The sequence below is a fragment of the Pantherophis guttatus genome, chromosome 1 (assembly GCF_059756535.1).
Source record: "Pantherophis guttatus breed Tessera chromosome 1, ASM5975653v1, whole genome shotgun sequence".
In the NCBI taxonomy this organism is placed as follows: Eukaryota; Metazoa; Chordata; class Lepidosauria; order Squamata; family Colubridae; genus Pantherophis; species Pantherophis guttatus.
Window position 1 is genome coordinate 145,963,235 of NC_142063.1, and position 24,228 is coordinate 145,987,462.

At 36.9% G+C, this 24,228-nt stretch overlaps 1 protein-coding gene across 16 annotated transcripts in view; it reads left to right on the top strand.

Annotated features, from left to right (window-relative positions):
- The window catches only part of PKP4 (plakophilin 4), a 169,086-nt gene extending 145,092 nt beyond the window's left edge, over positions 1-23,994 (top strand). For all 16 annotated transcript variants that reach the window (XM_034425615.3, XM_034425643.3, XM_034425634.3 and 13 more), the window contains 7 exons: positions 2,227-2,377; positions 12,891-13,086; positions 17,190-17,274; positions 17,405-17,522; positions 18,840-18,971; positions 19,280-19,353; positions 22,882-23,994. In XM_034425615.3, coding sequence (XP_034281506.1) covers positions 2,227-2,377; positions 12,891-13,086; positions 17,190-17,274; positions 17,405-17,522; positions 18,840-18,971; positions 19,280-19,353; positions 22,882-23,130 — 1,005 coding nt within the window. In that variant the 3' untranslated portion in view covers positions 23,131-23,994. The remainder of the gene's footprint in view (positions 1-2,226; positions 2,378-12,890; positions 13,087-17,189; positions 17,275-17,404; positions 17,523-18,839; positions 18,972-19,279; positions 19,354-22,881) is intronic.
- The last annotated feature ends 234 nt before the right edge of the window (positions 23,995-24,228 follow it).

Sequence of the window (24,228 nt, forward strand, 5' to 3'; positions counted from 1 at the left end):
GCCATCTGAGAATCCTTGTTACCTACCTTTTATCAGAGCTTTGATACTCGAACAAGCAAGAAAAGGGAGAAGGTTAATAGACATTCCCTGAGCATGCTAGGAATCTTTCCTAGCTTTTTCAGACTTCTAATATAGTAATAGAATAGAGAAAGAATTATGCTGGCCTTGAAGCTGATGTAGTTCATGACCTTAACCACTGCTATCAACAACAATTGCAAGACCAAGAAAGTAATACTTGGGCCTCAAAACAAACTTCTGTCTTTCTGAACAACAAACAGCATGGAGGTTTGGAGATCCTGGCAGGGATATCGCAGCTCTACATCAAAATGTAGAATTGCTTTTTCAACCATTGTCATGCATAGTTAGGCCTTTATATATAGGCCAATTGAACAAAGCCAATTGCTCCTCAACAGTCATTGTTTAATAGAAGTGGAAAATCAGAGAGTTGTTTGACTATTCATTGCATTGGTTTCAGATCCAATGACTAAATTCAAACAAATGTTAAAATGTTAAAATGCATCTGCAGATACTCTTATATTTTGAACATTTTGTATCAATCAATTTTATTTCAGTCACAGACCAGCATAAAAATAATAACATAACAATTACTCTAAAAAAGACATAAATATTTTTCGAAAAAGTAAATGGATAGAATAATCCATTTCTATATTCAATAATCCATAGAATAATCTTTAGGTGAGACTAAAATTTTACAAAGTGCAGGAATTAAAACATGGGAGAATCCTATAAAATTACAATTAATTTTACAATGAATAATCTAAATGCTACAACTAACCAGGGCAGATAACTTAAAAAAGCGTAAGTAATTCTAGAATTCACAAGAATGTAAAGCTATACAGTACTATCTTAAATTTAGTCTAATACTTGCTGAAGCCCTACAAAGGGTTGTTGGGATAAAATGAACCCTTTGCAGGGCTTCGGCAAGTATTAGACTTAATATAAGATAGTAAAGCTTTACATTTTTGTAATATCTTTAAAATTCTAGTGCTACTTAAGGTTTTTTTTTTAGTTATCTGTCCTAGTTATTTGTAGCAATTAGAGCTCAACCAATTACAACCAAGAAATAGCAAAGTAAAACATAGAAATTTATGTGCATATTTAAAAGGAAAAGAGAAAAGGCAGGGAGGAAATGGGGAGAGAGAAAATATAGTGTGTTATGGAAGCCTAGTTAAGGCTCAGCATCACCTCATTTGGAGGAATTGTTTATGTTTAATCATAGTTCTAATACAGAAATAGGCTACATTCTTTGAAATCCTTGCGTCCAGTCAATTAGCAAGAGATTAAGGCAAATCAACCTCTGCTGCCCAGATATTCATGTTATTTAGATAGGGAAATACAAGTATCACGTAGATTTTTATTTTTAAAAAAGGCAATTCAGCAAAACATGTTCCACAGTTTCAAATTCTCCCGCACCTCAAGGACAAAGCTACACTCTTCTCTCCTAATTTTTCTTTAAAAATTAGCTATTTGAAATCTAATCTTTTACAGCATATAACAAGACAAAAAATGATTTTTTTTTCAAGAGAAGAGCATTACAAATAGCATTCTGTAAAGAATACTGGATGGCATTGTCTGAACATAGTTTTATAACTGTGTAGTATCATTTATCATACTTTTTAGATTATATTCTAGTAAAAAATTTAAAATTAGCATTTTTCTAGAAAAAGAAAAATAATTTAATTCAGCTAATTAATTTTGCTGAAATACAGCTAGGTTTGCAGCAAAAAGTAAGAAAGAGTGAAAGATAGAGGTACTGGACTGTTCAAATTCTGTTCTGCAGAGCTCATCAATATTACTTTACAAAGTATTTTGTTATTCCAAGAGATTTTTTAAATATCTACTTTGGAAAATACTTATAAATAAATAACATACTGCTATGTTAAATTGCTTCAGCAGCTTGACTTTCCAAACATTTTATCTTTATTCTATAAGTGTCACTGCATCTTTAATGGCTATTGAAACAGTGATCACATAATTTAGCATTTTAATTCATTTTATTTCTCTGTGACTCATAAGAAAAAGCCTTCCGATGCTCAGTCAATGCCAAACCTACACTTAATTTAATGGGAACTGGATACAGGATTCCCATTTATAGTTAGAATAAACTTCTTTGAAAAGATATAAAAATTTACGTTTTGAAAAATAATTTCGATGGATTCATAAATAAGAAAAGGCTTGTAAGTAACTTTTATTTTTATGCAACAGTTTGCAGCCTATATTCGAGCTGCTGTCAGGAAAGAGAAAGGACTTCCAATTCTCGTGGAATTGTTAAGAATGGACAATGATAGAGTTGTTTCTTCTGTGGCAACAGCCCTGAGAAATATGGCATTAGATGTGCGTAACAAGGAGCTTATTGGTGAGTATTGAGAGATACGATCTAAACTATAAATACAAGAAACTTTGAAGACATGTTTTAAAAAAATAATTTTAGCATTCTATTATCCATTCCGTGCCTCTCCACTGTGAAAAACTGCCACCAAAGTTAAATTAATTTTGATGGAATTTATATTTGCTGAACTTGATTGGATTTTTTTTCCCAGTTTCAATATAACCATAATCTTTTTTTTTAATCAAGTTTTTTTATTTTTGTATAGTTTATACATATCATTATGTGAATGGTGTGGTATCTGAGTATCATACAATTCAATACAAATAAACATATTCATAATTATTACATTCCATTTTCCTTATTCCATATTATTAATACATTGCTTTACCACACTTCCATTCTAAACTTTCTTTAACATTTCCCCTGTCGCATTATTATATTCAAAGACATGATAATCTGTTTTATTATTCATATTCCCATTATTTAACTCTTCCTCTCTATATATATTAAAGTTCCTTTCTTGCTTGCTTCCATTATTTAATATCTCAATAGTGACTTCTAATATCAATCACAATCATTTAAAGCATTCAACATATTCCTATTCTATCTTTTTTCTAATTTTCTCATTCAAACTCTAGTTTTCTTGTTCCATATGATTCTACTATTATTACGTATAGCTGTATCTACTTATCACATTACTTACACAAGTCATATTTTACATACTTTTGATAATACCATCATTCAACCTCTCATTTCCAATTAATAGTAAATTCTTATTTATAATTTTTCCATAGTTACATGTCCATTTATAGTAAAATGTTTATCCTAATATTTATTATATTACATACCAACTAATTATCCAGCCTATATCATTCTAAGATTAATACAATTATTAAAATATTATCATAACGTATCTATAACTATTTTTCTCCCCTTAACCATTATCTCTTGTCCACATCCAATCCTTTAATTTTTCTCTTAAGTCTTTTATTCCATCTACTTTGAGGTTTATAGTCTGAATCCATAATTCAATTTTTTCCCTTGCCCTGCCCTTTCCCACTGTTTAATTTGAAAGCTTTCTGTTCTAAATCCTATCTTTTCCCGCCAAGCCTCTTCCTGTTCCTCCCATTTCTTTTTTAAATCTTTTAAAGTGTTTTCCCTCTGTTTTAGTTCCTCAATCCTTATTAATTTTAAAAGTGTCTCCTCCTTATTATCTTCTTTTTGCTGGTTTCTCAATTCTAATTCCCCTTCTATTCCAGCTGTTAATTCCATTCTTTCCTTCTTGTGCTGGTCTTTGCTCCTTGTCTCTTTTAAACAATTTTCCCGTCTTCTATCTATACGATCAAATATTTCCATCATGCCCTTGTGTAGTTCCAGTATAAGGTCCTTAATGCTTTGAATCATTGACTCTATTCCGTTTAAATCTCCACAATCGTCAGTTCAGAAACCAAGCCTCCAAGTCAAGTTTTAATGTCTCATCAATGTTCAATCAAATCAGTTATTTACTTCAGGGATCCTCCACTCCTCAAGTTATTTTTATATATCCAATAATATTCAGGGGTCTCCAAACGCAAAATTTTATTTAATATTCCAGTCTCCAGTGGTTAAAAGGTAAATATGTATAGTTCAATAGTTATTTTCATTTATTTCAATGTTTACTCCCAGGTTGCAAAAATTCACTTTCATCAGCAGTTGGCTCTCTTTGCCTCTCTGCTTTTATTTTGACAAGTCCATTTATTTATCTTGTTTGTTTTAACTTATAAATCCAATACTTAAAGCAAATTAATTGAAGAAAAGGTGGGGTTATGGTTCCAGCATCTTTTTTTTTTTATTGAAAAAGTTTTTCAAATACAAATTTTTCCCCCTTTTCCCCCCCTCCTCCCTAACCCCCCCTCGCCCTCCCCTCCCCCGTGGCTTCTTCAGGGTACAACCCAAATTCATAACAGATTATATAATACTTTACCATCCCCTTGCTCCATCCCCCATATACTGACCCTTTCTTTCTAATAATGTTATTATATCCCCCTTATACTATACATTTCGGAATAACATTCTACTATAACATTATATAATAACTCCTAATTTAGCATAGTAATATTATTATATCCCCCAATTTAACAATTTCTACTCATGATCTACTCTTTTACTCCTCCCCAATACATATATCTCTTAAATCAAATCTTTTTTTTTTTGTATATTAATATAACATTTCAAAGCAACCTTCCACTATAAAACTATATAATAAATCCTAATTTAACATTTATTCAACTCATAGTCTGCCCATTTCCTCCACCCCCATAGATATATCTCTTAACTCAAATCTTTTACATATATTCATATCTAAACATAATATCCCTTTTCTTCAACTAAACAATCAATAAGCTAACCTATCTCCACCCACATTCCTACAGAACTACCATACATAATAGTTCTTGATATCTTTATTCTTCTGCCCACACCACTAAGAAGTATTCCCTTATATAAATAAAATCCTCAAATGACTTTAAGCTTGTAATCCATATAATATCTTCTGTAGTGTCTTTCAGCTGGATTGTTAACTCCATCACCCATATTAGGGTAACATCACATCCTAATTCCAACAGTATGCTCGGTATCTTCAATTACCATCTGCCCCCATCAACAATAGATGGCTTGATATATAAAAAACAACCACCCGAGTGACTTTATATTTGTATTCCATATAGTGTCTATAGTAGTGTCTTTCATCTAAATTATTAATTCCAACACCGTAATAGGGTAACAACCAGATCTTCTGCGTGCCCCAATCCCATAACTCTCTTGCCTTGTAGCTCAACATAAACGTAATACATTTATCAAAGAATCCAAAATAGATAATTCCAATCCATTCAGTTTAAGGCCCTTTTCACATCCCAAAAGTACAGCACTGCAGAGGTCTGTCACTGTCCTCAGGATAATATAAATCAATACTTTGCCTCAGCTATCTTGTCTTATATTCAATCATCTCTTAGATAACTGGCATTGCACTGTTGTTTAGTTTAAAAAATTTTGTTTTTGTAAGACCTGCTTCTTCTTTTCTTGACTTTTTGTGGGTTAGATCTCTATCCTAATTTCCTTTCTATAAATTGTGTATCAACTATTTGGCTTTCATGCTGATCTATAACTTGATCTTGTTGGTTTTGCTTTTGTGGCTTAAGTCTCCATTCTGGTTTCTTTTCTTTGAGTTGTATGTCAACTGATTGATTTCTATGCTGGTCTGTAACTTGATGAATCATCACATTAGAATCCAAAGCCGCCTCTCTTGTATTTATAAATAGTCCAGCTGTAACCTCTGAAGGAGAATCCAGAAGCTGCTCATCTACAAAGTCCTCTGTACCTTGTTTTTCCATTACTTCCATCTCTTTCTGCTTATCCTGAATTTCTATCTCTTGTTCATTTTGCTTTTCTTTATTCCACTCATGTATTATACATGAAGATGTTGAACCCATTTTAAGAACCTTATAGTAAAATTCTTCCGCTTTTTCAACAGAATTTAGTTGATATCTTTCTCCTTGATATCTCAATATTATGTCAACTGGGACATCCCACCTGAATGAGATGTTTTGTTTGTTTAGCTCAGTCACCAAAAATCCGAATTTCTTTCTATCTTTTAATATCTTGGGCGGCAACTCTTTATATATCCAGATCTTTCTTCCATACAATTGTAGAGTAGAATTAAAAGATTTTTGCACAATATCATTTCTTATTTCTTTATCTGTAAAATAAATCACCACATCTCTGGGCAATTGCCTTTGCTTTGCAATCCAAGAATTTACTCTATAGGCCTTGGCGATCTTACAAGATACCTCCTCTGGATGAATCTTTAAAATCCCAGCCAGAACTTCAGCAGATATTTTTCTTAAATCATCTCTATTGTTTTCCTGTAATCCTCTCATTCTGACCGCAAATTCTGTGAGCCTGTATTGCATCATTGTAACTTCTCTTTCAATCCCTTGTTTTATATTTTCTGTATTGTAAGTGTTGTGGCCCCGCCCTCTGAGCCTGTCCCATCGGAGGAAGAAAGCTCCGAGCATGAGGAAGAGGAGTCAGCCAGGCCTCCCTCTCCAGGCCCCTCCCCTCTGGCATTGTCTCAAGTGCCGGTCGAGGGAGAGGAGACAGCTGATTCCAGTCAAAGTGATAATGAGACATCATTCCTGGACGCACGCCTCCGAAGGCGTGATAAACGTTTGCAGCAGTTTAGGAGGTGTGCTAGGGATTAGCACTGAGTCACTGGACCACACCCCAGAGACCACACCCCAGAGACTATATAATAGAGAGTGGTGGTCAAGGATCTTTTGTGACGAACAAAGCAAAACCTTGGAGTCACTAAAGCCTCGTCCGGAACTGCTGGGAGGAATATTATTTCTGTTTGGACTTTCTTGAACGTTCGTATTTTATCTGTCTGTTTGTGCAAATAAAGTCCCTTGGCAGACGGTGTGTCTATCGCTGCCAAGTCGGAGATAAGAACTGGGTGCGTTCCAAAGTGTTTCCTTAACCCTCGGCTGGCTGTGTGTGTGTGTGTGGGGACGGGGACAGATCAGTAAGTCTCGTGATCAGCTTCCTTTTTAGACTTTACTTCAGAACTATTGTCTTGAATATTTATCAAATCATTCTCCATTCTTTGTATTTTATTGTTCAAATTATAAATCTTATCATCAACTTCCTCCATTTTAGACTCTAATAACTTGATATTTGTATCCATCTTTATAACTATTTCTGAAAAAGCATTAGTCACTGTTACAATCTTTCTTTGTAAATTATCATACTTTAATTGTATGAATTCTTTAATTTCCTGCTTAAATTTTTCAAAATTCTGGTTCACAATCTCGTCATGTCTTGCCATTTCCTTCAAAACAAATTCTTTTAAATTAAAACCATCCTTCTGAGTCTGTAAACTAGAAACTTGCTCACACAATTGTAAATGGGGGAACCCCCCCCCCGCTGCTTGTTTGTCTGGCTTTGTTAATTTTAACGCCATCCTGCCACACAGACAAAATCTTTTTAAAGAAAGAGGACTTCTCTCCAACAAGATCAATATCAGATCTTCAAAAAAAAGAAAAAAAAGAAACTTAGAATAGAATTTTTTTCTTTTCTCTATTCTAGCCAGCACTGTTTGCTCCGTTACTTTGTATCTTGTTACGGAAGGACTTTCACTTTCGGCTACTTCTCAAGCCTCAGCAGTCGCCATTTTAAGCTTTTTTTTTTCCTTCGCTTAGAGACGCTTATAAAATCATTAAAAATACTTGCAGTTTAGGGTCCCAAGTCCAGATCTCATCCTCTTTAATTAAGCAATCTGTTATTTTCATTGAAAGGCTTGATCTCGTCGCCTGGCTCTGCAAGAAGCAGAGGTCTCCCGAAGCCCGGAGCAGCGGCGAGGGAAATAGGGAGCCTCATCCTGCTTCGTCCCCAAGAGTAAAGGAAAAACTCTGGGGACTTCGCAGAGAGCTCTACCTGCCCTCACCTGCTCTATCTCACATTTCCTTATGGAAATGGAGTTTTTCGAGCTGCCTTTCAGATGTAAAGGCGGCTCTTTACGAGCGACGGGGCTGGCGGTCTCAAAGGACCGTCTGGTGGCGACGGAAGTCAAACCGGAAGCCATGGTTCCAGCATCTTAATATGCCTTCTTAATATCACACCTTTTGTTTTGAGGATTCAATTTCCAGTTTACTTTTCTTTTTAAACAAATATTTGCTTTTTAAATTTCCAGTATGCTTTTTCACAATAATTGCATGCCGCTATAACAAATCGTTCTAAACTGTATTCCTCTTGAATTATTTTGCGAGTCAAGCTTCAGCAATAAATCTTTTCTCACCCAGATGACACATCATTCATCGTTTCTCTCCTCCTGCACAAACTTATGGTTTCTAGCTGTTCCCCGGCTTCATGACAGCCATTTTGACTGCCACTGCTCCTAGTCTTCAGATGAGGGAGTTTTCCAAGTCAGGGAGGGGAGATGTGGCTCCCCTCAACCTGCAAGGCTGTCCCCCTTTGCTTCACCACTCTTCCAGGGTGGCTATGGCTTTGAATGAAGCCCCTGACAGGGAGAGCTTGGAACGGGGTCGTGGAGCTCGCAGACCTCGCTTCCAAAAGCACCGGAAATTCAATATAACCATAGCGCCAGAAGTCGTCAATATAACCATAATCTTAAAGATCTTTTTATATCTAATGGTGGGTTCTGACAGCTCCTAAAGATGCTTTTCCTTTGGAGATTTACAGTTGTTGTTGTTTTAAAAGATATTAATTTTAAAACCTTTTTTTTTTAACTTCTGTATTTCTCTCAAAATGACAATGTGGATAGATAAGACCCATTTCTTACCAATAAGCCTCTCTTCCCTCCTTCTTCTGGATTTCTTTTTCTAAATGAAGGAAGAATGTTTACTAATATGATTATTAATACAGTCTAGATCCGGAAGTGGCACGCAGAGCCATCTCTCCGGGCACGCGAGCTGTCACCTGTTGCTCTTCCAGGTTCCGGCGTGCTGGCCACCTGATCTTCACACGCATGGGAGTGCCAGAAACTGAAAGAGCAGCCACCTGGTGCGCATCTGCATGCCAGGAAGATGATATTCCAGTTTCTGGTGCACCCAGGCCACCTAGTCTTCCAGTTTCTGGTGCGCATGTGTTTGCAAAGGCCAGCTGGCCAATGCACATGCCAGAAACTGGAAGGTCATCTTCCCAGTGCACGCATGCGCACCGGGAGGCTGCTCTTCCGGTTTCCCGCACACATGCGTGTGCTCCCCTTTTTGGCACTTGGTGACAAAAAGGTTCACCAACACTGGTCTAGATAATTGATTTGAGTTCCTGAAAAGCCTAAAATTAGGAGTTGATTTGGTATTTTTCCAAGATCAAACCAGATAAATTAGCTTGAAATACAGTTTGCCAGCCAAGAAATATTCCTTCTTATACGGCAGAAAATATAGGTAGTTACACCTTCAAATCTAAACCCAAGTTTTTTATGAAGTTTAAATCAAGTAGAAGGAAATCAAATAGCATTCTGGCTGCAATGCTTCCAATACCCTGTGCCTGTTTGGTAGTGGCAGTAGACATAACATTCCCTCAAATACTCCCAATGTGTGGAGAGATTACAAAATTAACTATTAAAAACATTAGAAGCTATGAAATTCATTAAAAGGTTTTGCAAGGAAACATTTAAAATATATTAAAAGTGACTTTGTGATCACTTAATGTAAAAAGCTAACTAAAAAAATAGCTAGGAAAATAGGAAAGTTTAAACATACTAAGAGCAGGTATGCCCCCTGGGAAAGTGATTCATAGGAGAGCAAAAACTTACAAAACGGCTCTGTACATAATAATGTGATTTGGAATTTTGTTTAGCTGGAAGAATAAGGAAACTAATGGATTTGATCAATTGATGAAATGATTCCAGGGTAATGCATCTGAGATGATGAGAATATGCTAACATTTTGTTAGCCATGATCTAGCTTCTTCAGACGTGCTTAATGTCTTGATGAAATGTATAAATTCAAACAGTCTTCAACATTTTCTGCAAAGTGTAGGAGTCATTCAGCAGATAAATCATGGACATGGTAACTTGGAGAATCATTTATGCTGCATCTGTTTTATCATCTGACAGGCCTCATAACATAGCTCATAAAAATTGAGAGAAGTGCTGACAAAAGGATGAGATACATACTCAGTTCACATTTCAATGAAGCACAAGCTGAGAATCTAAGAGAACCACAGAAATTGCCATCAACTGGAGGGGAGGACCCATCCCCTCCTGTAAGGAGACAATATAAATGTTTAAATGTGTCACCGATCATACTTTCTACTTAAGTACTGAAAATTGTCTGCAGTTACTATTGCAGAGAATTAATGCTTTTCACATCTATATACTATTGAAACATGTTCTTTCTCTGGGTGAAACGGTGCACCATAGGGTAACAGTGTTTGAACTAAGGGACCTCAAATGGACTAACTTAAACAAGTGCGACCAAAATACAGGACCATTGACTCCTGAGAGAATGAAATTTGGGGAAGTTGTGGCAGCTTTAGACCGCTGCAGTCACATGATGGTATTTTTGAACATTCCATGACAGTTTCCCAGCCAGTCTTGTAATCCCTTGCTCCTTCCCCAGCAGTGAGGAATTGACTCATCATGTAGCTCTAAAAGAAGCAACATCTGTATATGGCATGAACAAAGGCCTGGATATTTTTATTGCTTTACGTGTTGCTTCTCTGGCACATAAACATGCACCTGTAACTGTATCCCATTTTGTTCATACAGGTAGTCCTCAACTTACAATTTATAATCACAGTTGAGCCCAAAATTGATGTTGCTAAGTGAGAAATTTGTTAAGTGAGTTTTGCCCCATTTTACAACTTTTCTTGCCACAGTTGTTCAGTGAATCACTGCAGTTGTTAAATTAGTAACATGGTTGTTAAGTGAATCTGGCTTCCCCATTGACTTTGCTTGTCAGAAGGTAACAAATGGTAATCACGTGACCCCAGGACACTGCAACCGTCATAAATATGAACCAGTTACCAAGCATCCAAATGTAAATCATAGACCGTGAAAATGCTGCAATGATCATAAGTGGGAAAATGGTCATAAGTCACTTTTTTCAGTGCCGTTGTAACTTCAAACAGTCACTAAATGAATTTTTGTAAACCGAGGATTTCCTATGTTAATTCTCCTATATTTCTTCACAACAACTCTGTGAGTTATGTTGGACTGAAAGTCACCTAGTGAGCTGCTGTGGCTGCAGATGAACTAGAAACTGGATCTCTCTGGTGCCAGTCAAATGCATTAGCCAACTTATCTTAGTCGTTGCCTGTTTTATTTTTCAACTGCTCTTTTGAAAATGTGTAAAGACCAGCCCCTCCTTTTGCCACTTGAGATCAGGTAGACCAGTGGTTCTCCACCTTTTCGTTGCCATGGAACCCTTTTAAATACCTTTTGTGGCCATGAAGCATGGCCATGCCTCCCAAGACTTAACTCAAGATTTAAATCATAATATTTCTCAAAACCTTTACAGATCCCTGTGATCAGTAGCCCCCAACCTTTTGGGCACCAATGACCGGTTCTGTGGAGAAAGTTTTTTCCACAAACTGGAAGGGGCATGGTTTTGTATGCTGCCTGCATCTCCCGGATGGGGCTTTGCTTGTTTGCATGGCCCAGTTGCTGGCATGCCACATACCAGTGTCAGTTCACAGGCCGGGCATTGGAGACCCCTGCCTTTGATGACATCAACCCCCCCCCAGGGGTCCACGGACTACAGGACTTAGGTAGACTAATCCTGTTCTATTCCTCAGAAAGTCATGTGATCCTGTTTTTAAACTAATTCTGACAGCTTCCTACAACTCAGTGGAGAATCCTCCTAATCCTCAAATAACTTTATCTTGGGTTCCTCTCAATGAAGCAATGAGAAAAATCAGTTCCACATGCATTACACACTTCCCTGGAATGATGAAAAAATATTGTTCCTTCAGTACTGTCAGTGAAGAAGCCAACACTATTCCTTTTCCAACAGAATTCTTTGATTCAATAGCAATCTGCCCATGGTCATTCTGTTCCTCTCTAAGTAATGAAATATCTGGGAAAGGATGATCCAAACAGGGCACTGGATGTCTAGTTAAATTAAGTATTAATTATGATTTATATCCAGATACAAATTTCATTTTGATAGGAAGTAGCTAATTAAAAGCCCCTAAATTGTATCAACTCAAAGCTTGAGGTCATTACCTTTCTTTATCGTGTAGTGTCCATCTTTTTCTTTTAAGAGATCCACAGATATTATTTGTAACAGGTGAAAAATGAAGTATCTGTACCCTATTCAGTTGTTCATGAAAAGAAACCTTTCAAAAAACAGCAGACCCATAGTCTGAATAACTGTTTTTTCTCTTCTATACACATTTATTGCCTCCATAGTTACTAGAGCCAAGATTAGGTCATAACATTGATCTTGTTTTGTTGTCTGTGTGTTCCAAGTTATGCTTGAAAGAAAAAGAGAGAGCAGCCTGATGAAATAGCTGCTATGTTTCAAGAAATCTCATACTGAAATTAATTCAATGTGTCTTTTTATCTTTAAAAATAGTTCAGCTAAAACAAGGTTATCTGAAATAAGTAAACAGATTTGTGTATGTTTGTATACTTTGGCTTCTTGCCAGAATCATTTTAATCGCATTTCCCCTAATCCAGTAAAAGAATCTAGTACATTTTTTAAAATTGGAAAACTGATGTTGCAACACCTACTTTTTTCCTCTAAACCAGTGTTTTTCAACCTCAGCAACTTTAAGGTGGGTGGTCTTCGATTCCTCAAATTCCTTAAGCAGCATGGAGAATTCTGGGAGTTGAAGTCCACCCATCTAAAAATTGCTGAGGTTGGGAAACACTGCTCTGAATAGTTGCATAGGACGATTTATTTTTTATGAAATTAATTTTCCCATATTAAATAGAACCTGTTTCCCTTGTTTTGAACGTGTGTATTTCTCTGTATCATTATTCTTTATAATGTTGAAAGTATATACTGTAGCTTAATTCATAGCCTCTTCTTTTCAGGTAAATATGCTATGCGGGACTTGGTAAATCGCCTTCCAGGAGGCAGTGGGCCCAACATTCTCTCTGATGAAACAGTAGCAGCCATCTGCTGTGCTTTGCACGAGGTCACCAGCAAAAATATGGAAAATGCCAAAGCCTTGGCTGATACGGGAGGGATAGAAAAACTGGTGAACATAACCAAAGGAAGAGGGGACAGGTCAGTACTGGATGTTTGAATTTCTGCAATAATCTTTGTCAGCTTCGGAAAACAGGAATGTATCAAATTAGGAAATAGCTGTTGATTTGGGAAACTATTTCCGCACTGTCAGCTTATTAAATTCACTGATAGTCTTATCTGTATATATATAAAAGCGAAAACCACTCACGCTGTAATCACGAATTCTCCAGAACCATAAAGCCTACAAATTTGAAATTTGCCACATATGTTCCTCTTGGCTTCTAGGTGCTCACTAAGAAATGATTTTTCGAAATGACCATCAGAGCATTAGTATTTCCTATATTACGATTAACACACTCTGATGCTAAGGAGTTCTACTCCCCCTCCCCACCTGAAAAGAAATCTGTTCCAGCGGAGAGGAGTTTCACTTTCAGTTTTACTTTCACAGAGCAACCAGGGGGTAGGATAGGGGAGGTTTCTGTGGGGCAAGGCTGAGGGAGAGAAGGGGGATAGGATAGGATAGGATAGGATAGGATAGGATAGGATAGGATAGGATAGGATAGGATAGGATAGGATAGGATAGGATAGGATAGGATAGGATAGGATAGGATAGGATAGGATAGGGCAAGGCTGAGGGAGAGAAGGGGAGAGGAGAGGCTGATCATAACTACTCATTAATTTTCAAGTGTCACTTAATTGTAAGTGTCGATTTATCAAGCCTGATCACATAGTTACATAGTGAAGCAAGGGTATCCAGCTAGTATTTTATGTTTGTTTAGGAGGAAAAAGAGGAAATTTAGCGTCTCTTCTGTTTTCATTTTCATAAGGTCCACATAGTGCTTGCCACACTCCTTGTTATAGAGCATTTATTTGTAAGCGCTTTTCTTGCAAAGCGCTTCAGGATAAAAAATCTCTGTAAACTCCAGTAATATTTATCACTTTTCCCTGTTGTTGCTATGCACAGGATCAGAGAAAATGTGGGTATATATGTGCTCACATATATATGTTTCTCTGTGTGTATTTATCACAACCTCCAGCCAAAAACTGGTTGGAGTCATAAAAAGAGGATGTCTGCCTGATCATTAAAAGGTGGCTTATATTGCAAAGCATGAAAAAACTACTGGGAATGTCTGCTGTGACATTGAAAAAAAGAGAGTGAAATGAAGGATGCTATTATGAATCATTAAATTGTGTTGGAAATCTAGTCTCTTTTTTCTTGCTGTCTCTCTTGCTTTGCTCTCAGTGCCACTTAGTGATGATTTTTTTTAAATTAGATGAAATATGCAATTCTTATGCGTATATAAGGTTATTGGGTCACTTGTACCAAAGGAATTCTTGCTCTCTACTTCTATACCATGAAAAATTGTTCCTGAGGTTGTGGGATTTTCCTAAATGAAATGAGGTGTGTCAAAAGATCTTGAATTTTTATATAAGCACTTGCCAATCCAAGCCAGTGGCCCTAATACTGCACATTTTTGTATGCAATTTTGCTGCCCTTTGGTAGTCAATACTGACAGCCTGTGCAAGCTTGATTATTTAGAAGTGTGAGTATATTTTTTAGCCATTATATTTGTCGAAGTGCATAAAAGTACATTTCAGTTGAATTATCAAATTCCTAAAGTAAAAGCTGGTTTGATAATATAACACTGATCCTTCAGGTGCTGCATTAGTTATCTGCTTGCTTCCAGTTATTACCTATAAAACTTTATACACATAGATCTAGATTTACCTTCAGAGCTGCCTACTTCAGTCAGAATCTGATTAATCTTTAAAGAGATGTCTGGGTCTCTCCTCCTCATCAGATTACAGGGAATGGTGTGAAAGTAGGTGTTTTTTGACAGTCACTGTGTCTCTTTTGGCTCCAACATTCAGAAGAATTAAATCTTGGCCTGCCTCTTTAATAATTATTTGAAGATCATAAGATTGGTGCCTGGGATTGTTTTTTAAGTTGTATTATGTAATTTTAAAAAATATTTTATTCTTATTACTAGGGCTTTGAATTCTTTTATTATCATAGTCAGTTTTTTGGTGGTTCAGATTCTTCAGGGCAGAGCAGAATACAGTGTGAACGAATGAATGAATGAATGAATGAAATAAAGGTTAGAAGGAAAATATAAATAAATCAGTGGCACTGTGTTCATGTTCCCATCACGTAAGGTAAATCAAACCAAATAGGTACAACAAAATAAAGGAGGATAAGGAAAGTAAAATTCTAGCTTCAAGGAAAGAAAAGTCATGTTCAGAGGTCATCACTGATAGGGACCCTCATTTTCATAAATGATTAGACCAGTGTTTGTTAAACTTTTTGCAAGTATGAATCCCAAAGAAACATTTGAAAAATGCATGGATCCCCAAGTTACAAGAATAACCCCTGCCTACATGTTCCTACATATTACCATTTTTCATTGAATGATAATTCTAGTTGCATTGGCAGGGAGAGGTAGGGATTGAAGTGGTGTGTTCTGCCCCGCCAGTTGACTGAGGGAGACGACTGTGATTCTTTTGTCGCCCACTTGTGGGTAACGGACGCTAGTTTGAGAATCATTGCCTTCAGTTTATATGGAAGGAGCTATTCAGAACTTGCATCCTGTAGGCCAAAACCCGCATCTTTAACTGGGCTTGTAAATGGATTGGTAACTAAGGCACTTTTAAATGAAGTGTGATACATTCAAGTTTGTTTCTGCTAATGAAAGCTGAGCCCTGTTGCTTTTATTTGGAATGGCTACATACTCAAAGCTATGAATGGGAATCTCCACGTTAAAAAAAACCCCACCTCTTGCTGCCATTTCCTCCGGAAATATCCCAAATTTAAATAACACTGCATTTTCCGTTTTGTGGACTTGAAAGCAATAAACACACAAATAAAAACACAAATGTTTATTAAGGAAAGCCTAGCAAAAAGGTAACTCTTAACTAAAAAGCATAAAATAGATAGAAAATATTCATAGGCAAGGGAATTAAACAAGACACGGCATCATCCAACAGAGACCTGTAAATATAGGAAAGAATTTCATATCCCTTTGGTAACTTGGAGTCCCTCATCCTCATCAGGCATTCTCCAGATTATGCTGGCTAGCATATAGTACCTTTCTTCATTAGGTCTATAAAGAGATTCATTGCTTAGAGGTGATTTAATGAATACTTGTCTTCCTCTCTTTCTTAATCACTTAGATTAATTCTTCCTAGGTACTGTTAACCATGCCACAGCCATTCCATAAATAAAGAACACATCTGGATAGATCAAAAAAGCCCACCTGTCCATCCCAGTCTAACTTCCTACACCAGGTGGCTTTGAAATAAACATCAAAGTATGCTGGCATAATTGGCACAAGGTTTTGCGATACAGTGTGAAACACACATATCATGCTATTCAAAAAGGATAAGCATAAGAAATAAATTCTCTGTTAACCCATCAACTATTGATTTACAGCCTTTATGCACTATAATCTCCTAAAAAGGAAAAGCTGTGTACATAGGGTGCACACACGATTGACTCCTCATTTTTTTTCCGGGTGTATAATCAAGGTCCTTTGCTATCGGTGTGATAATTTGTTTATTTTATCGGGAAATCGTGGGGTGGGGTGGAGTCGAGTTGAGTTGAGTGAAAATAGAAATAATAGGAATAGAATAGGATAGAGTCTGTCTATCTTTATTGTCACTTTAAATGTACACTAATCATTATACATTAAAATGAAATTTTGTGAAATGAAACGAAAGATAACCATTATGCATATAACCACATATTCACACATATATGACACAGAGAAACATCATAGTCTAGTTCAAATGTATACATATATACATGGCGAAAAAAGACTCCTTTCCAACTTATCAATTTGTTTGTTGCTGATAGTTCACTTTGATCATAAAATATTGATCTTCTTTCACGTGAATTATGGTTCACATAAAGCAGAAATTAATTTTCAATCAAGGAATGTTGCCAGCAGACCGCTGTTAGTTTAATATGACTTCTCACTTTCAGAGCTGCAGACTCTGCTTTCAGAATTAGATTTTGGGGTTGCAAGAGGGAAATTATTCTCTTCCCGTTCTGTTAAAGAAAACTGTTTTAATTAATGGTAACTTAGCAATGAATGCCACCCATTGTGAAGTGTGGGCGTGTCTGATACATCTTTTCTTCTTAGATCATCACTAAAGGTTGTCAAGGCAGCAGCCCAGGTGCTCAACACATTATGGCAATATCGTGACCTCCGTAGCATTTATAAAAAGGTAATATATTAAATGTTCTTCTCACAAAGATCATATTCATTAAGATTCAGTACCACAATGAAGTCTAAACAATTTCTCTTAATTAAATGGAATTTATTTATCGTGTAACCTTCTTTTCCTTCTTCCACAGGATGGCTGGAATCAAAATCATTTTATTACTCCTGTGTCAACACTTGAGCGTGATAGATTCAAGTCACATCCATCCTTGTCTACAGCGAATCAGCAGATGTCACCTATTATTCAATCTGGTCAGTCGATCAACTTTCTTGTATGTGCCAAATTTGATATTCATTAACCAAACAGGTTTTGCACACATCTTTTGAAAGCTTAGAAAATTGATCACTGTCAGCTTCTCTTCTCCTATACAGTTAAAACTATCTTTCCCGACTTGATTTTGATATGACAAAATCAAGTAAGGATAGACTATAAACTTTTAATAAAATGCTCTCCAAGGTGACTTATAAAGCAATTTGACACAATCAAAGAGAGAATTCTTGCAGTTAAATCTGAACAGTATTCATACTGGAACCCTCAGATAAGAGATGGAGTACAAATTTAGTATTTGAATGGCCCTTGGTTCAATTTCTTGTCTCTATGTATGTGAAAGGGACAAACTCTTGAATGAAACCCTCTCAGTTATCCACCCATCAGTGTTGACAAAATAAGCTCAACAATGTAGAGGTCCAACTGCTATTAATCAAGTTTTCATTTTATTGGAAGCAGGAGAGGAACTAGTTCTTCCTTTATCTATATGCATAGTCCTGCCCCCAAGGACAATAACATCTTCCAATCAGAGAGGCAACATATAGTTTTAGCCCCCATAACCGTCCACTTGCATTCCTGAATATTGTGCACCTGCATCCTACAGCTATGCCATTTGCTACAGCCTCCAGGTAGGACTTCTTTGACCAATCCTCACAGGCACGTTATCCCACTGGATAAGGGATGGCCAAGAAGAAGACAAAAAGAAATATACAGGAAGGTTTAAGCTGACCAGAAATCATGAACACAGGGCTGGATTTTTGAAGTCTGCAAACCCTAGAAATTCCAGTGTCCAAGTATATTGATTGGTTCAGTTTCTTGAGAGCTGCCAAGATGTAGCTATGTGACTTCCAAAAGATGCTGCAATACACATGTGGTATCAGATACAGAGGACTGGAGGTGAAAGAGTGGCAGAAATCAGTGTTACCTGATGCTTATCATTGTCCAGTATTCAGATCTGAATTTTATACTTATTTATTTATTTCCCACTGAAATGGGAAGTTCTTTTCAGGAACTTTCAAGGGTACATTCTGCAATAAATTGCTGGAGTTGGGGTTTGAAGTTGAGATTTGAACTGGGTCATCGTATTTCTAATCTTAACAGATTACTTGCTGCACTGAGTCTGCAAAGTCTCTCTTCCAGAAGATCACAATTAATATTGGCAGATACAGTATACACTTGTTTCCCTCTTTTTGTCACTAGTCAAGTGGTTGATTATTATCAAGCAGCTGTATAGTTTCTGAATGGATCTGATATTCTCTTCTTGTTTTGGCCCCCTCTTTCTGCCTCCTTCTTTTCCTCAGTTGGCAGCACATCTTCCTCACCAGCACTCTTGGGAATTAGAGACCCACGTTCTGAATATGATAGGACCCAGACTTCTATGCAATATTATAATAGCCAAGGTGATGGGATTGCACATAAAGACATATATACTGGTAAGAGCCCAGTGAGGTGAAACTGAAAGCAGGAATATAAATTACTCTCTCTATTTAACCTCTTTGTTTATAAAAGTTCAGGGGTCGGGATGGGGGAAGCATAGTGTAAGCAAGTTGAGGTTATATTTGCAAAGCACCTATAAAATAGCTTCCAAAACAATGTATTGAATGCCAGTGGATCTTTTCTGATATCAAACCAGTTTATTTTGATGTAGTGATTGAAAAGGTTTGTTCTTTTTTCAATAAAGCATAAAATAATAAATTGGCATGAAATTTAGTTTTAATACAATACTGCTATTTACCTACAGGGTCTAATAAACCTTCGCCAATTTATATCAGTTCCTATTCCTCACCAGCAAGGGACCAAAATCGGCGCCTACAGGTAAGGTGTGGAAGCCTGTTCTAAAGATGATCAGTTTGTATCCCACTGAGGGTGTTTTTTATGTTAATGACATTGCGGTATCTAAGGAAATTAAACAAAGCATTATCCTGAGAAATCATGCAAAATTGTTCAATTTTATGAAAAAAATATTTGCTCCCCAGAAATATCCACTAGCATAGGAATATAGATGTATTGTATTCTCCAAGACAAGCTCTGGCCAACACCCACGATAGGGCAATAGATGCAACAAGGTACTAAAAAGTCCAGCTCTATTCCTTAAGAAATGTGTCTGATAAGTAAAAGCAAAATGACATACAAATAACACTTAGACAAATTAAACAAAGGTAAGTCATGAATATACCAAAATGGGATGTGGAGCATGAAAGGAGGATGAAAGAGCCATGGTGGCATAGTGGTTAGAATGCAGTCCTGCAGGCTACTTCTGCTGACTGCTGGCTGCCAGCAGTTCGGCAGTTTGATTCCCACCAGCTCAAGGTTGACTCAGCCTTCCATCCTTCCGAAGTTGGTAAAATGAGGACCCAGATTGTTGGAGGGAATATGCTGATTCTGTGAACGGCGTAGAGAGGACTGTAAAGCACTGTGAAGCGGGATATACAGTCAGGTCCAGAAATATTGGGACATCGACACAATTCTAACATCTTTGGCTCTATACACCACCACAATGGAGTTGGAATGAAACAAACACAATGTGCATTAACTGCAGACTGTCAGCTTTAATTTGAGGGTATGTACATCCAACTCAGGTGAACGGTGTAGGACTTACAGCAGTTTGTATATGTGCCTCCCACTTGTTAAGGGACCAAAAGTAATGGGACAATTGGCTTCTCAGCTGTTCCATGGCCAGGTGTGTGATATTCCTTCAGTACCCCAATTACAATGTGCAGATAAAAGGCCCAGAGTTCATTTCAAGTGTGCTATTTGCATTTGGAATCTGTTGCTGTCAACTCTCAAGATGAGATCCAAAGAGCTGTCACTATCAGTGAAGCAAGCCATCATTAGGCTGAAGAAACAAAACAAACCCATCAGAGAGATAGCAAGAACATTAGGCGTGGCCAAAACAACTGTCTCAGGTGGACCGTGCGAGACGCAATCAAAACACAGCAGCACCCCTTTCAGCTCTTTTTGGCACGCTGGTTTATTCGCGTCCATGGACGGCTACATGCTGTGACTCGTAAAGACGAATGAAATTGGCGCTACAATGTACTAGAAACGGGCGTTTATATAGCCCTCCCTTCTCATTAACCCTTTTAAACTGCACCCCCGTTTATCACCACACCCTTGTTAGCGCGGAAGCGTCCCAGCTGGTTATCGAAGTTGCTGGTTGAGTATGGAGAAGGAAAGGAATTGCTCATGATCCTAAGCATACCACCTCATCAGTGAAGCATGGTGGTGGTAGTGTCATGGCGTGGGCATGTATGGCTGCCAATGGAACTGGTTCTCTTGTATTTATTGATGATGTGACTGCTGACAAAAGCAGCAGGATGAATTCTGAAGTGTTTTGGGCAATATTATCTGCTCACATTCAGCCAAATGCTGCAGAACTCATAGGACAGCACTTCACAGTGCAGATGGACAATGACCCAAAGCATACTGCAAAAGCAACCAAAGAGTTTTTGAAGTGACAGAAGTGGAATGTTATGCAATGGCCAAGTCAATCACCTGACCTGAATCCCATTGAGCATGCATTTCACTTGCTGAAGACAAAACTGAAGGGAAAATGCCCCAAGAACAAGCAGGAACTGAAGACAGTTGCAGTAGAGGCCTGGCAGAGCATCACCAGGGATGAAACCCAGCATCTGGTGATGTCTATGCGTTCCAGACTTCAGGCTGTGATTGACTGCAAAGGATTTGCAACCAAGTATTAAGAAGGGAAAGTTTGATTTATGATTATTATTCTGTCCCATTACTTTTGGTCCCTTAACAAGTGGGAGGCACATATGCAAACTGCTGTAAGTCCTACACCGTTCACCTGAGTTGGATGTACATACCCTCAAATTAAAGCTGACAGTCTGCAGTTAAAGCACATTGTGTTTGTTTCATTCCAACTCCATTGTGGTGGTGTATAGAGCCAAAGATCTTAGAATTGTGTCGATGTCCCAATATTTCTGGACCTGACTGTAAGTCTAAGTGCTATTGCTATCTTCACTGAAAGTATATAAGCAATATTTGCACATCAGGTGGCATATGCATGCACAAACATTTTTCCTACAGAGGCATAATTAATCACATCCTTAAAATGTGCCACTAGGAAAAGGAAAATTATAAAATCAATTGCACAACAAGATTTGCAATTAGCAAAGAATGAAAAATGACACAGAACCAAATCCTCAATACAGAAAAAATGCCTTTAGCGGGAGGTTGATGAGATGCTAGTGTGTGAGCTTACTAGTGGAACAGCTGAAGAAACAATATGGCATTTTGATTTTCTATCTATATTCATAGTAATAAACTTTCAACTGTTCAAATGCAGGGCATAATTCTTACAATTTTGAATTTCTAGGAATTGTGGGAAAAGTACAAACTAATAATAGAAAAAAGCAACTCTTCTCGGTGGGTAATCAAAGATGGAAGTTTGTAGATAGGTGAATGATTTATCTAAAGAGGACAGTAGTTTGTGTATGGTATCCAGACACAAATGCACAAGACAGAAAACAATGCATTTGCAACATTCTAGCAGTGTAAATGAATAGGCAATGGAACAAGTATTGAATGGAGATTCAACTTTGTCATGAAGAAGAGATTGAAAAAAAGTGTAGGAGACTAGTTAGCATAGCTCTTGTGACAGAAGCACCGAGACGCTTCCAGGTTGAAAGGATTATCTTATGACATCACCATTGCCCAGGGGACTCCCAGTTGGCAGCTCCTTCATGTCCCCAGCAGGAACTGGAGTGATGGTGCTCAACCCTGCCCCAGGCAGCACTTTAGTCTCGAACACGGGCTTGCTAACCTCGAGCCACGCCCTCACCACGTGAGCCACTATGTTCCTAAGGAGAGTAGTTTAAGTATGTTTTATTAATTAACAAAGAAAGTGTTTGATTGAGATGGGCTGCAATCAGTTTCCTAAGAATAAATATCTCCTGTTGGTTATCTGTATCTTCACTAGGGAGGACAAAAAATGAAAATAATGTTATTTAAAGACTGAAGCATGCATAATCACCATAATCTTCATACTTGATTAAGAAACTATCTCTTGACTCCACAGATGCTTGAGCTCAAATACCAAATCAGAAGTATTATTTTATATACACAATGCACTTGTATGACAACTCATCATACTGCAAATTATACAGGCTCATTGTTGGCCTTCTTGAAAGTGGATCTAAAAAAGGCTAATAAAAATAAACCGCAAGATTTGATAAATATTATTTCTCACTGTAGAAATGTCATCACAGAAACTCTTTTCTCATATGACTAATTTACTGTTACTTCTCTATGCATGGAAATCTGTTGTATAGTTCTAAGAAAGCGCATAATATTGCTTGTTCTTTTGTTTTGTTTTCCAAATAGCATCAGCACTTATACTACAGTCAAGATGATTCCAACAGAAAGCATTATGATGCATATAGGTTATATTTGCAATCCCCACATAGTTACGAAGACCCATATTTTGATGATCGGGTTCACTTCCCAGCTTCTACAGATTACACAACACAGTATGGACTGAAATCAACCACAAACTATGTCGATTTCTATTCTACCAGACGACCTTCTTACAGAACAGAACAATATCCCGGGTCCCCTGACTCTTGGGTGTAGCATTCATACATCATACAGTTTCTTTCTAACTTTGCTTGAGAAGAAGTTGAGTAAAGGTTTCATTATTTTGAGGGAGAAGTGTGAAAGTGAATTACAAAGAAGGAAAGAAGGAAGAGTTTTAATAATCAGGATGACGAGAGAGAAATTGGAAAGAGAGGAGGATTGCTCTGTTTAGATTTTAGATCTCATTACTTGTAGTTCCTGTAGTTCGGTGAAGGTGTGGGCAATGTGATGAAAGGTTTGAGAACTGAGGGAAATGGATTTGGGAAATGTGTAGATCAGATCAAATTACAGATGATTTTTTAAAAAAAAAATGTGAATAGAAGTCTTATTCTCATAGTTGTACAGAAAAAGCCCAGATGCCATTTTGTTTTATCGCTATTACTAAATGTCAAGATTGTATGCTATCATGTCTTGTAAATTTCTTTTAGTTGTTGTAAATATGGAAATGCCACATTGGGTAGAAGTGCCATCATTTTAATGCCATGTGTCATTTTAAAATGGATTTCAAATATTGACAACTTTAGCCAGAGAAAGAAAGAACACATATGGAATTGATTGTTATAAATAAATATCATTTGGTTTTTAAAACAAATAGCGTACTTTTGAAGCACAAACTTCAGTCAAATATATCCGCACCTTTCTCATTCTTTGCCTCTTTCCCAGAATACTTCACTGCCATTTTTAATGCCTATCCTATGGGGAAAAAATAAATATGGACATCTCAGCCATGAAAAGTAGTTCCCTTCTCATTCTTCTTTATTTTTCATGTTTACTGTTAAAGATCAAAACAGTTGTAAATGCTCACTGTGAGTTGTAAAAATGGATTTAAATATATGCATATGCAAAATTTTTGGCAATTTTTTTCTGTTGTCCAGAATTTATTTCTTATTTGTCAAAACATGAAATTATGTATTTTTTGCTCATCTTTTTTTATTTCCCAGCATCCATTATTTTTTTGCTGTTCATAGTTGATTATATTTCTGTTCAAAAATACATGATACAGAATAAAGTTTTTTTCTTCTTTTTTTTTTCTCTTTTATTTTCTTAGTGTTTCCAATTGGCTCATATACTTTTTCTTACATTTTTTTCTTTTCA